The 13,859-nt window shown below is 39.3% G+C and overlaps 2 protein-coding genes across 5 annotated transcripts in view; both read right to left on the reverse strand.

Annotated features, from left to right (window-relative positions):
* LOC108278122 (uncharacterized) overlaps window positions 1-13,859 on the reverse strand; it is a 32,003-nt gene that overhangs the window by 2,465 nt on the left and 15,679 nt on the right. Inside the window, exons 7-16 of the mRNA XM_053687527.1 lie at window positions 8,243-8,403; window positions 7,023-7,185; window positions 6,579-6,703; window positions 6,006-6,111; window positions 5,474-5,632; window positions 5,115-5,241; window positions 4,893-5,027; window positions 4,480-4,606; window positions 3,535-3,727; window positions 929-1,126 (exon numbers count right to left, since the gene is read on the reverse strand). Coding sequence (XP_053543502.1) covers window positions 929-1,126; window positions 3,535-3,727; window positions 4,480-4,606; window positions 4,893-5,027; window positions 5,115-5,241; window positions 5,474-5,632; window positions 6,006-6,111; window positions 6,579-6,703; window positions 7,023-7,185; window positions 8,243-8,403 — 1,494 coding nt within the window. The remainder of the gene's footprint in view (window positions 1-928; window positions 1,127-3,534; window positions 3,728-4,479; window positions 4,607-4,892; window positions 5,028-5,114; window positions 5,242-5,473; window positions 5,633-6,005; window positions 6,112-6,578; window positions 6,704-7,022; window positions 7,186-8,242; window positions 8,404-13,859) is intronic.
* On the reverse strand, window positions 3,115-12,338 carry katnal1 (katanin p60 subunit A-like 1). Of its 4 annotated transcripts, XM_047161449.2 has the most exons (12): window positions 12,231-12,319; window positions 10,934-10,981; window positions 9,775-10,046; window positions 8,243-8,403; window positions 7,023-7,185; window positions 6,579-6,703; window positions 6,006-6,111; window positions 5,474-5,632; window positions 5,115-5,241; window positions 4,893-5,027; window positions 4,480-4,606; window positions 3,115-3,727 (listed from the first exon to the last, which is right to left on the reverse strand). In XM_047161449.2, the coding sequence occupies exons 3-12, from the start codon at window positions 9,934-9,936 to the stop codon at window positions 3,529-3,531; spliced, it is 1,464 nt and encodes a 487-aa protein (XP_047017405.1). In that variant the 5' UTR covers window positions 9,937-10,046; window positions 10,934-10,981; window positions 12,231-12,319; the 3' UTR covers window positions 3,115-3,528. The 4 variants fall into 4 exon arrangements, with proteins under 4 accessions (XP_047017405.1, XP_017346805.1, XP_017346804.1 ...); XM_017491316.2 differs by lacking the exon at window positions 10,934-10,981 and having other exon boundaries at window positions 9,790-10,046; window positions 12,231-12,338; XM_017491315.2 differs by lacking the exon at window positions 10,934-10,981 and having other exon boundaries at window positions 12,231-12,338.

The raw sequence follows: 13,859 nt of genomic DNA on the forward strand, positions 1-13,859 counted from the left end.
CTGAAAATGGAGGATGGCAGGAAATAACAAAGTTATAAGTTATATGGTACAAAAAAAAATACTCAACCATATTTACTGATGTGAAATACACCATGAATACACTCACATTCAGACAAATAAGGTTCTTTTTCCTGTAGATGATTGAAAGAACACGACTGCGGTGAAGCTCTTGTTCTTAGATACTTTCTATAAATGCAATCATTTCTTACTGAACATGATTTTCCACTTGAAAACCACCTAATCCTAAGACAACACTGTTCTATTTCTGTGTTTGATTTCCTCACACAGCACTGAGTAAACAGTAATACGTCTCCACAGTACTGCTCCACTGGTCAGGCAGTGGCACGTGAAATACGGCAGCTCTGGTGCATTCGCAGCGTCCTCGTTTCCGATATCAGCATTTACAAGTAGAAAACTTCTACAGAAGGCAAACACATGAACACTACCACAAATCTCTGTCTCAGTCTCAATATATCAAACAGTAAACACTTGGTCTTTATCTGTACATACCAATGAGATAACATCACGCACAACACACCCTCAGAAGACAATATTTTTCAATGCTCATGGCCCTTCCCTCCTGGGCCATTCTTATGATTCATTACCCTTTATGTCCCCCAAACTGCCATGAAAAATTAAAACCATTGTTTTATTTACTATAACACGTATTTATTTGTCCCCAAAACACATATTGTGTAATATGTATAAATAGATACTAAATATGCACATTATAAACATTTGTATAAACTAACAGTACTAAAGCAAACCATTTTAAAAAACTGAACACTGTAATAACAGAGTTTCAGCCTAGTCATGTGTTCACTATAGTTGTAAAATGCTGCAAGAACATTGAACGCTGTACTGCCCTGTCTGACTTGTTTAACAGTCTCAACTGCTGTGTTAAAGAACAATGATGTCCAGTTCTCACCTGTTTTTCAGTTCTTTCTGCGTTATTTGAAACCACATTGTAGCCTTGATGTTCATCCATGTCCATTGTGCACGAGTAACAGATGAAGCTTTCGTTAGTACGACAGTAGATCTCGATCAGTTTGTCATGCTGAGAGCAGATCTTCTCCTGGAGCTCTGCACAGGTTTCAACTAACTTGTGCTTCTTGAAGGCAGGAGCCTAATAGTGAGGTCTAAGCTGACCTTCACAGTAGGAGGCCTGACACTCCAGACAGGAATGATCTGTTTTCTGGTTTCTTCCAGTGCAGGGATCTTCTGGCTTTCGTTTTCTCTGCTCACCTTTCTGTTAATGTGTTACTGTGTATTTTATAGTCCCACACAGACAGTAGGTGTGGCTTTAAAAACAGTGCAAGTGCAGGCATATGTCTAACCAAAACAACACTAAAACATACATGGTTTTAAAGTAAAGTCGTCAACTTTTACACTTTTTTTTTTTTTTTTTAGTGCAAATGAGCTTCCTGGTCATAGAAAAGTCACATTAATTAATTCCTGCTTTGGGTTTTGTTTCATGAGGACATACTGTGAATGTCTTTACATCATGAATGAAATGTTTGTAAATAAATCATCACTGACAGCACATTCTTACAACGCTGAATGAATGAACAAAACCGAGACAAGTTCATGTTACAACATGCTTGCAACTTGTACTTGACCCAAATTATGTAACAAAAACCAATTTACAAACCACCAAAGCATCGTTATTGTCAGTGAGATGGTAGAGCAGCAGGTTTACTTTATTAAAGAACCAGATCAGGTCAGATGATCAGCAAGTGGGCTTATCAAGGGCAAACATTAAGAGCAAAGTAACAAGGGAACAAAATCAAAACCTGAAAAATAATGAGCACAAAAGGCTTAGAGTCATCACTAGGGAAACTGCTAGGAGTGAGACTTCACAAATACTGACTGAAATTTCAGGATACTGTAACTTGTAGTGCGAGTGTGATTGTGATCAGGTGTGTGTAAAATGAGAAATCTAGTGAACTTGAATGTGTGATTGATTCATGTGACATGAACTGTAGTCCATGGTGCTGATGAAGTTGGATTTGGCAATGTTATGAGGCAGCAGTGAATTCTGCGAGTTCTTATGGATGCATACGCTGAGTATCTTGTTACAGTTGCACCTGTCCAGGGGTGGGATATATTAGGCATCAAGTAAATAGTCATTTCACAAAGTTGACATGTTGGAAGCAGGAAAACTGGACAAGAGTAAGAATCTGATCGACTTTGACAAGGGCCAAATTGTAATGGCGAGACCAGGGTGTTCCAAAAGTGGTATGTGTGCATCGCTTACATGGGGAAGAGATGGCACCAGGATGCACTAATGCATCCTGGTGCAGGAAGATGCAGGTAGTAGGCAAGCCAGCAGAGGAAGTGTGATGCTCTGGGAAACCTTGGGTCCTGGCATTCAGGTGGATGTTACTTTGACACGTACCACCTACCTAAACATTGTAGCAGACCAGATACACCCCTTCATGGCAACGGTATTCCCTAATGGCAGTGGCCTCTTTCAGCAGGATAATGTACCCTGACACACTGCAAACATTGTTCAGGAACGGTTTAAGGATCATGAGAAAGAGTTCAAGGTGTTGACTCGGCCTCCAAATTCCTCAGATCTCAATCCAATCGAGCGTCTGTGGGACATTCTGGACAAACAAGTCTGATCCACAGAGGCCCGACCTCACAACTTACAGGACTTAAAGGATCTGCTGCTAACGTCTCAGTGCCAGATACCACAGCACACCTTCAGAGGTCTTGTGGAGTCCATGCCTCAATGCCTCAGAGCTGTTTTTGGTTACACAAGGGAGACTTACACAATATTAGGCAGGTGGATTTAATGCTATGGCTGAGCCCTTTGTGTCTTTTAAAGGCATTAAAACTCAAAGATTGTGGATATTAGCATGGCTCCACTTCTAGTCACCTTTCAGAAAGACAGGAAACTAAAGCAAGGCATAATAAGAGCCTAAGGATCATCAATCAAAACTACAGTGTGTCCCAAAAGTCACCCTGCAAAATGTCTTCCAAAATGTTTCATATGTGGTTTATATTATATATATTTTTTCAGATACCATACAAAGTGTGTCAAAGGATGAACATTACGCTTACTTTCTGTAGCTAGGAGGAAATAAAGGTAGTATTAGAAGTACACAATAAAGGAAACAATTTATTGTAAAAGTACACAATGTATTACAACAGTTATTAAAGTCACAAAGAAAACAGCACAAAGAATAGTACCAAATGCTTTACATTGTCTACTTGATCTAAATGAAAGATTAAGTTAATGACAAAGAAAGCAAAGGACGACTCAGTTACAACGGAATCATGTAAGTTAGAAACTTCACGTTATACATAAAATTGGCTCAACTTTTACAGCAGACTGGGCAATAGTGCATCTTTAAGAATTGAAGGTGCCCCAAAACACCGCAACCCAGCATCGGTGTTGCTCTACTTGGTGCAGTATACAGACTTTGCTGGAGAGTGTATAGAATTTTAGCTTTCTGTGTATGGAAAAACAAGAAGTCTCAGATAGTGATTCCTCTCTTCCTTGTTGTGCAGTCTTTCTAATTAAACAGAGCCAAATTCACTCATCCAGGCCTCATATTTTTTCAGGTCGCCAGCAGAAACAGACTTAGAGATCTTCTTGAGTGCGATTTCAAAGTCCTCCATAGTGACCGGCATCTGCAGATCGTCTTTGGACAGCGCTCGAATCTCCTCCGGGCTCAAGCCTTGAATCCTCCGACGCATTGCCATCATGGATGCATCTCTGTGTATACAAACACATACTGTAAAATGTCTTGTGAAATGTGCTCATTTGAAGGAAATTCAGGTTGTTAGGTGCACCTGCTCTCATCTCATCAGGTTCAACCTTGAAAGTATGTACACCACACCTGACTATCACACCCATAAGATTTTTGAACATCCTATTCCAGATGCATTCCTCCTTTTCCGTTATAATAAACCCCACTCATCTGGGAAGGCTTTCCACTAGATTTTGGAGCGTGGCTGTGAGGATTTGTGTTCATTCAGCTACAAGAGCATCGGGAGGTTGGCCAACATTGATGTTGGCCGGGGAAGTCTGGGTGCAGTCGGTGTTCCAGTTCAGCCCAAAGGTGTTCAATTGGGTTGAGGTCAGGACATTCGAGTTGTTCCACTCCAAGTTCACTTTGTGCACAGGGGCATCGTCATGGTGGAACAGGTTTGGGCCTCTGAGTTCCAGTGAAGGGAAATTGTAATGCTACAGCATAGGTATAGAGACGTTCTATACAATTGTGTTTTTTTTCACTGTTCTGGCAACAGTTTGGGGAAGAAACACATATAGGTGTAATGGTCAGGTGTCCGCATACTTTTGACCATATTGTGTAGGTGTACAGTCGCTGACTTGTGGATCATTTTCAGCATACCGCTGATACAGATGTAGGTACTATTCATCGAAGATGGGCACCCTTTTATTCAAGTACTTGTACAGTAACCGGAAGGACGCAACACCAGATGTACAGTATAAATGCTGTTATGTACCTGCAAATGTTGGTTATGTCAGCCCCAGAGTAGTCCTCCATCTTCTCAGCAATGATGTCCAAGTCAACATCAGGATACACGTCCACCTCCCTCAGGCTAATCCTGAGCAGATCCGCTCGCCCTTTTACTGATGAGAGCATTTACAGGTAATGTACAGGTAATCCAACAGGTATCAACTATTAGATAACGTAGCTGTCTTATTCCAATGCTAGTAGTATGAGCAATTATTACAAACAATGCACACAATTAAGGATGACATACGAGCTGGCTGGTTGTTAACCAGTAAAGAACAACCAACAGACCCAATATTCAGTAAATAGAGCATATTGTGCATTGTCAGCATTATGTAGAGATGCCCGAGTTGATGAACTCAATGTGTAAGACAATAGAATAAGAAATAGATGCAATTTTACCAGTGGGCAGAGGAATATAGATCCTCTTTTCCAGCCTCCTCCTCAGGGCTTCGTCTATGTCCCATGGAAAGTTTGTTGCAGCCAGAACCATCACCATTTTAGAGGGGTCATCATTTTCTGTCGCACCTCCTACACCTGAATAATGAATTAGTTTATTCACAAAAAACAAAACAAAAAAACTCCCAGAATCTCTAGCTGTCAATCTGCTGATCTGCGTCTTACCATCCATCTGCACCAAAAGCTCAGACTTCACTCTGCGACTTGCCTCGTGTTCATCTGATGTGCCGCGTCTCCCGCAGATAGAGTCGATTTCATCAATGAATATAGTGGTGGGGGCATAAAATCGAGCCTGTTAAATACAACAGCGTTTGTAGAGAAGCTGTCAAGCGTTCCCAGAAGACACAAGAGACCCCAAACCAATTAAGCTTATCATCACATTTTCAGGCGCTTGGTTGTAAACTCTGAGTAACATTTTAAGATTTTTTTTCATAATTCAATGAAAACAAAAAAAGTCTCATTTGCCTTTTCATTACATTCACAAACGTTAAATCGGGGTCGTTAATATTGTACGGCTTCTTTACCATTTCGAAGAGCAGCCGAACAAGTTTCTCTGACTCTCCCCGGTACTTGGAGGTAAGTGTGGAGGATGATATGTTGAAGAAAGTGGTACCACACTCGGTAGCTACAGCTTTAGCCAGCATGGTCTTGCCTGTACCTGGAGGTCCAACCATCAACACACCCTGCACAAAGTACAGAGAAACACTGAGACCCAGTGAAATGACAGACAAGCATAATGGGGCAATTATTTTGGAGCAAACCATAATGAAGCAAAATCTTCTTGTAATTTTATATTTTTATATATATTGTGTATATATATATATATATATATATATATATATATATATATATAAAATTTGCTATATGATTTTAAAAAGGACAAAATCATGCTCAACGTGTGTTAGAAATTCCTTTTGCTTATTGCCACTGACTCATAAAAAACCTTGCTGCAACCTGGTAACATTAATTTTACTGTTTCATACCTGCAGGATATTAAGTATTTGAGTGTTTGTGAGTCATGCAAAACATGCTGCATGTCTGTGCTAACATATTAACCTTCCATGGGCGCCGGATGCCTTTGAAGAAATCTGGCATCCACATTGGCAAAACTACAGCTTCCCGCAGAAGTTTCTTGGCATCCTCCAGGTCTGCTATATCGTTCCTGCATGAATCATGATACACACAAGTCTCTATGACTAACAGTCCAATACTATGTTGTTTTTTTTGTATCATCACACTGACTGACAGCTGTAACGAATAGTGCAGGAATCTAACCCTGAAAATCACCAAGAAGAAACAAATCAATAGATTGTTGGATACAATTTTGCTCTGTATTATTGATGTGTCCATTTTTCCTATTTCTTTATTTGATTGATTTGATATTGTATCACAACTAGAAGTATGGGCCACTACATGATACTAATCCAATGCAGACACCCAAGGATTTTAATCAAGGAATAAAATCCTGATCCAGGTTTGAAGGTTTTTTTCTTCTTTTTTTTCACATTTTCATTGGGACGTACATAACAGAAGCAATACCTACTGTACATATACTAGACTACTACACCACAAAGAGCCTCCTATTAGTTTTATAGTTGTCCAAGTCAAAAGAGACTCCTCAGTATTTACCAGTGGATATTAGGATTTCTTGACACGATGTCTCTCTCCAAAGCGTTAACCAAGTCACTGTCGTAACCAGTATCATCAAATTTCTTTAACTCTCCTTCTGTTGCCCCCTCCTGGGCATTCTTACCCTATAGAGGAAAATAAAAATAATAAAAGATCAGTATTAATATACTCTTCAGACTCTTCAGCTGAGATTATGTCTGGATATATTTTAACGTTATATATTTAACCATCCATCATTTCACTGAGTGTGATTTTAACAGGGTTTGGGACTGTTCTGTTTCACTTCAGCCACATGAGGCATCGAAATTTAATACACAGCTTGACAAGGATTTCTATGTAAAAGTCATTTTATCTCCTGTGAGACATTCATCTAGTCCTTCTGAACTGAACACCAATTTAAGATGGTATATTTTCCATACGCAGGAATAAAACATTTTCACTAACCTTCTCTTCTTTAACTTTAGGATTGCGCAGGTCACGGCCAGAAGGTCTGTCTGATCTAGAATTTGGCTGTCCCTTTCCTGCAGCGCCACGGTGCTGGATGCCAGGACAGTCCTTACGCTGGGCCTTCACACCAGTGTTTGGCCTCTTCACCTGAGCAGGTGGTCTAGGAGTCAGAAAGCAAACAACAAGACAATATATGTATGTATGTATGTATGTATGTATGTATGTATGTATGTATCAGGAGCCCCTCACCATACAGTGAATGGTCCTTATCCAGGATTTAAAAGGGAGAGCAGAGTAAAGAGCTTTATTGTCATTCTACCCACATTGAAATATACATTAGGATGAAATAACATCCTCCTAGTTATATATGCTATAAATTAAAGAAAAGTGACAACAGTCAGGTACAACGTAATCAACACATGAATGTTATGCCGCATAGAAGTTATGGTGCAAATAGACAAGATTCATGATAATAAATACGAGGGGTATAACGATGCATCGTGATGCAAAAAAATGAGACAGTGTGCATCTTGGCTATTTGCCATCTATTAATTATGCATGTAATGCAATTAGACTGTTTACACAACAGCGGCCCCAATCTGCGCAAGCCATATAATTAAAATACACTGGTGACATGATGGCATTCTTTTGGAGGAGGATTTCAGCCAACTTTGGAGCTCTATTTCCAGTTAAAACGACGCCTCAGGTGCTGCTACGGAGCTCATTATGACTTTGTTTATTGAATAAAATTTGGGGGAGAATTAATAAATGCAAAATATTTATTTTTAAGATACTTCTTTTTAAGACATGGTGAACCTGTAGTACATTTTCTTTGTAGAAATATTTAATTTCTTTAGTTTTATACAGAAAAAAAATGCACATTTTTTATGATTCAGAAATGCAAAAAAAATAAGTCTGTACAGCCATAATTTTCTTCATTTAAATTTTGTTCAAAATATTCTGAGAATTTAATTGAACCAGAGTGTGTCATTACACTCCTAATAAATACTATATACACTGCGCAAGTAAATACTGTACAATAAACACAGCATAACATTTCTAAAAATATTTTTATACTTGGCATCAAAACCTAAAACCAGTTATAGCTGGTTTGTTTAGACTGATATACCTGTCTAAGATAAAGTACAGGCCTGTAGAGGCTTGTAGAGGCACTTGAGCATTTTGACATAGATCAGCACAATAATCGTCAGTTGTACCTGTGTTCTGCAGGGGTGGGAGGTGGCCACACAGCAGGGTCCCTCATGTAGTCCTCCGGTCGAGAACTGGGAAGATCGACAGGCTTATCCATCTTGAAACTCTCCAGAGTTTTTATAATGCTTTTTACCTGTTCATATTCCTCCACCAGCTCCTGTTTAATCTGAATCCAACAATGGAATGGCAAGAGATCAGTGAACAGTGCTGGCAACACATGGCTGCTTGATTGATCATGAACATATATAGACAGATGACAAATTGAACGTAAAACCAATATGAAGTCTCTTAGCAAGTCGTTGGCCGCGACAAGAGCTTCAATGCACACTGGCAGCAAATCTACAAGTCTAAGGGGGTTTTTCTTTTGGATATCCCCTCAATATGTGTTCTGCTCATGGTATTGTATAGTGGATCAGTTAAAAGCTCACACAGCTGTTCAGTTGGGTTGAGATCGCCTGACTGTGAACATCATATTGTATGATATTACATATTTGTTTGCTCGAGCTTACCATGAACAGACTTTTTTTTAAAAATGCAAAATACACCGTCTTTTGATGGGATAATTAGCATACCTAACAATCTCTCCCTCTGTTTACCTCCCTCTCTATCTCTCTCCTTCTGTCGAGCTACACATGATACTCCGGAGATGCCAGTGATCCTGACCCTTTCTGCAGGATCGGCCCAATCCATCCTGATGCCCTACTTCTAATTGATGTTTTCATCCACTGGAGGCTACATTCTGCTACTGAGAACGGCCCCAAGCGGTGCAGCTTGGAGATGAGATTGCTGAGGATGGTGCCACTTGATGTACCATTTAAATGGTCTTGGACCTCTATTAAACATGGACATTCTCGCTATGGTTGCTGGAACTACGGTTGCTGCTATGGCTTTAGGACTGCAATTACCACATGCAGTTTTGCACTGAAGTCTCCTTTAGTGAACATTGGATCAGTTCAACAAAACAGACTTCATATAAAACCGTAATGAACTTTTCTTTACTTTCACACTATCCGTCGTTACCCAGATGAGGACGGGTTCCCTTCTGTGCCTGGTTCCTCTCAAGGTTTCTTCCTCATATCACCTTAGGGAGTTTTTCCTCACCACCGGCTCGCTCAATAGGGATAAATTCACACACTTAAAATCTGTATCCTATGTTTATATATTTCTGTAAAGCTGCTTTGAGACAACGTCCACTGTAAAAAGCACTATACAAATAAAACTGAATTGAATTGTATGATTTTCATAATCATCAAACCTTTCAGTGATCCCTCGTACCCTGTGGATGGGGGCACTGATACTGACATTGAAGAATCCACTTTTTCAGCTTTCATCGCAAGTTATAATAAACCTGTACCACAAAGCACAATGTATAATATATTAAAAGACAACTGTTATGCTTTGTGATACATTATGCTGGAATGTCACTACAAAGTGGCATATAATGAAATATTGGAGTGGTCACTTTAAGGATGACAGTGCCCCCATCCAAGGGGCATGAGTGTTATATAAATACAATATATGTATTTGCGTGTCTTGCCTGTTGCCATTTGACCTTTAGTGCAGGATCTCGAAGAGACTGGCAGTGCTTTTGGATCTGCTGTAGAACACCCTGGTAGTACACCATTGAAGAGTCATAGTTCCCGAGCAGTGCATATTCCCTTCCTTTTTTCGTGTTGTCACAAATCTCGGCTAAATTCATCCTGAAAAATATCCCAATCAGAGCTTGATCCAAAAACTTGATCTATGATTGGTTGCAGATGCATTTGCTGGTGCTGCTGAACTGAAGACAAGTCATGGAGGTCCGAAGCCCTGGCAGGATAAATAATAGAAAGGCACATGCATTATTGTGGATGCACTAATTATATATATATATATATATATATATATGATTCACTGAAATGAAAATTCTTGGCCGAAGCCGAATATAATGAAAAACTTGGCCGAAAGCCGAAGGCCGAATACGTTTTTTCACGTTTTTTCCATTTATTTTTACCATTGCATAAATTAAACAGTCAAAATGTGCTTTTTACTATTTGTCTTGCTTTTCAAAGAAAAAAAATCAATTACAAAAACTACAATTTCAAAATATTTATTTAACACTGAACACTTTTTCATTCCAGCAGGCATAGGCTACCAACAAGGCACAATATAACTTTAAATAAATAAATGAGTAAAATAAAAATATTTTGATGTGGTCATCTTTGAGCCCCCCTTGAATAGACTATGTTAGGCCTATAACTGACTGCTGAAAGAATGTAACACTCTGTAGCCTACAACTAAAAAGTGCATTAAAAAATGCATTGACAAGAGTGCGATAAATGGTTCTATTCGGTTCTATACGTCTGATTATATTGGGGATATATACCGCTCGCCTCCCTATACACCTCGCAGAGTATTAGAGTAGATATAGTATAGTTAGATATGTTGTTAATGTTATGTTCCTTGACAGATTTAGTTAGTTTAAACTATAGATTAGTTCATTTAGTCCCCGCTGGTTTTTCTGCTCCCAGTCCATAGTACTAGTTCATGTTTCTTGTTTTGTGTTGTGACCCTGTTTTCTGTGACCGCGACTCTGATTCCTGCTTTCCCCTGTTTATGCCTGTTTGCAGATCGCCCGACCCTTTGCCTGTCTCGACTACGTTTTTTGGATTACGATTTGGATTTGTCTGCCTGCCCTTAAATAGATACGTCTTTACCTGCTTCCGTACTCTACTCCCTTACGTCTTGCGACGTGACAGAATACTCTGGAACAGAAAAACAAACAAACACACGTGTCCACAGTAAATTTCTGTCAACATCCGGAGAGCACGTAGTTCATGCATGCGCACGCCCCCTCATCGAGGTCGTGACATTCACGCGTCTCACCCTGGTTGCTAGGCTATTTGGTGCGTCATGAAACAGGTCATTGTTCGGTCAAATTTATTCTGCCTTTTCACTTATAATGCTTTTTTTTTGTTGCTATTTTCGGCTGAATAATTTCGCGTGCCGAACATTCGGTGCATCCCTAATATATATATATATATATGCATATCATATATGCATGAGTGCTGCCGGCACTGGGGAGCTACAGTTCATTGAGGGAACCATGAATGTCAACATGTACTGTGACATACTGAAGCAGAGCATGATCCCCTCCCTTCGGAGACTGGGCCGCAGTATTCCAGCATGATAACGACCCCAAACACACCTCCAAGGGAACCACTGCCTTGCTAAAGAAGCTGAGGGTGAAGGTGATGGACTAAACCCTATTGAGCATCTGTGGGGAATCCTCAAATGGAAGGTGGACATTTTCACTTAGGGGTGTACTCACTTTTGTTGCTAGCGGTTTAGACATTAATGGCTGTGTGTTGAGTTATTTTGAGGGGACAGCAAATTTACACTGTTACACAAGCTGTACACTCACTACTTTACATTGTAGCAAAGTGTCATTTCTTCAGTGTTGTCACATGAAAAGATATCATCAAATATTTACAAAAATCTGACGGCTGTACTCACTTTTGTGAGATACTGTGTGTGTGTGTGTGTGTGTGTGTGTATATATTATATATACAGAGAGAGAGAGAGAGAGAGAGAGAGACACACACACACACACACACACACACACACACACACACACACACACACACACACACACACACACACACGATAAACTGATATGTACCTTGGATTGTTTGATCACTCATAACAACACTATTATCAATATCCATTCAGGTATTGCTATTACTGACACACTCAAGCCTAATATTATTATTTTATGGGTTAATATCATTATTGTGACACCTGTAGCTGTTTTTCACTAATAAGTCGCTAGGCTTTTGTCACTACAACATCAATTCTTATCAGAAGGACCATGGACTAGGCCTCCGCAGGCAGAATAGATTGGCGAGTTAATACAAATAAAAAACAAAAATGATCATTAAATAATCGTGCAAATTCCAAATCAATACTGCGTTATATTGCATATCTGAATTCATAAATTAACTATGTCATTACCTTTCATATGAGATCTGAGCCACAGCTCGTACCGCTCTGACGTTACCATGGAGAAACGCTTCTCAAAACAGGACGGAGACGGAGGAAAGGGGCGGGGTTACAAAGAAACAGGAAGTGACGCACGCAATGTTTTCGTTCAGTGGCTTTGACTAGTGGGAGCAAAAACAAGCTTTCTGAAGCGATGACACTTTGCTTGTAGTTTTATATTGCATGCTACTGGCATCCGAGGCTCAAAAACATAAAGTTTCGATGGTAATCTATTTATTTTGCAGTAGGTTTTGGGCTTCCGGTGTTGTGCCGAATTCTCACTCCGACAGAATTGGCTACATGCACAAACACTTCCGCGTTATAAACCAAAATGGCACTTTTATTAAATCATGTAATATAAAACTGTATATCTTACAACAGATGTTAACAATAAATAAATAAATCAAATCTGCAATTCTGCCATGGGTAAAATTACAATCGACAAATTAAATAAAATAAGTGGCTCATGTGTCTTTCTTTTTCTTTTCTTTTTTTCAATGCCATTCACAGCAGATCCATATTACTTTAGCTTTAGTCTATTTTCTTGCATGAATAATATACTCTCCAAGTAAATAAACAGTTGTATGATAAAAAAAAAGTAATTGTTATGGTTCTTACTAAGAGAGAAAGCGAAAGTACACAAAAAGAAGGTGTCCACACTTCCGCACCAAGCATTTGGGAGACTTGCCAAATGATACACAGACCCATAAAGTTCAAATGGCAAGAAAGATCTTTATTCAAAGGAAAACCGAGTATATGTATTGTGCTTCACACACAACCGAGACAATGGGTTAACTATTGATTGGCTAGGCGGAAGAGCTTATTTGCATAAAACAGGAAGTGTAGGAGATGGACAACTCCATATATGGTATTCAGGAAGTCATAGGGATGCGAGCAAATGGTATTCGGGAAGGTATGGTCAGAGGCGATATCTGTCTGTACCTGGTTGAAACTGGTTTTGTGCAGTGGTGGAAGAGTTAACAAAGGAACAGAGAGGAAAGAGTTTCACAGTAAACTTATCAGTAATATTACTGAAATGTTATCATGTACAAAAAACAAAATGATATCTTGCAACTCAATTTGCATCAAAGAACCAAAGGTTCTTGACAGAAAGTTAGAGACATCTGTCCAAAACATACCTGAGTATAGATACTATAAGAAGAGATGTACGACAGTTTGTTTTGCAAGTCTACAGAATGCACAAGAATTTTCCAAATTCAAATTAAATCATTCAAATAACTGTTTAACCGGATAGATTCTACTTGATTCTTTAAAGGTATTCAGTACTTTGTCCGATACCAGTCAGAACCAATATTCGAACCCTGTTCTGGCTGATTTCCTCTCGTCTGGGCCCAAGAAGAAGTCACACCGCCACCATCGTTCAGCGAAAGCTTCTTAGTTTAATGATACTGAAAGCATAGTATATATTCACACAGAAATATTGATAAAGAATAATAAATGTAAATTTTAACAGGTCACGTATAAAATCAAAACATCTAATACATAGGATTGAGTGATATAAGAACTAAAGACATCTAGTCTACCAGATAATAAGAACTGAGAGAGAGAGAGAGTGAGAGAGAGAGAGTGAGAGAGAGAGAG

This window comes from Ictalurus punctatus, chromosome 17 (assembly GCF_001660625.3).
Source record: "Ictalurus punctatus breed USDA103 chromosome 17, Coco_2.0, whole genome shotgun sequence".
Taxonomy (NCBI): Eukaryota; Metazoa; Chordata; class Actinopteri; order Siluriformes; family Ictaluridae; genus Ictalurus; species Ictalurus punctatus.

Bases quoted from the DNA above. Each gene is read 5' to 3' on its own strand.
- katnal1 (XM_017491315.2), bottom strand. From the start codon at position 9,936: ATGAATTTAGCCGAGATTTGTGACAACACGAAAAAAGGAAGGGAATAT. The intron at 7,186-8,242 runs GTACAACTGACG...TCTGACTCCTAG, and splicing joins CCCACCCCTGCAGAACACAG to ACCACCTGCTCAGGTGAAGA. The intron at 5,242-5,473 runs GTAAAGAAGCCG...TGTATTTAACAG, and splicing joins TTCGGCTGCTCTTCGAAATG to GCTCGATTTTATGCCCCCAC.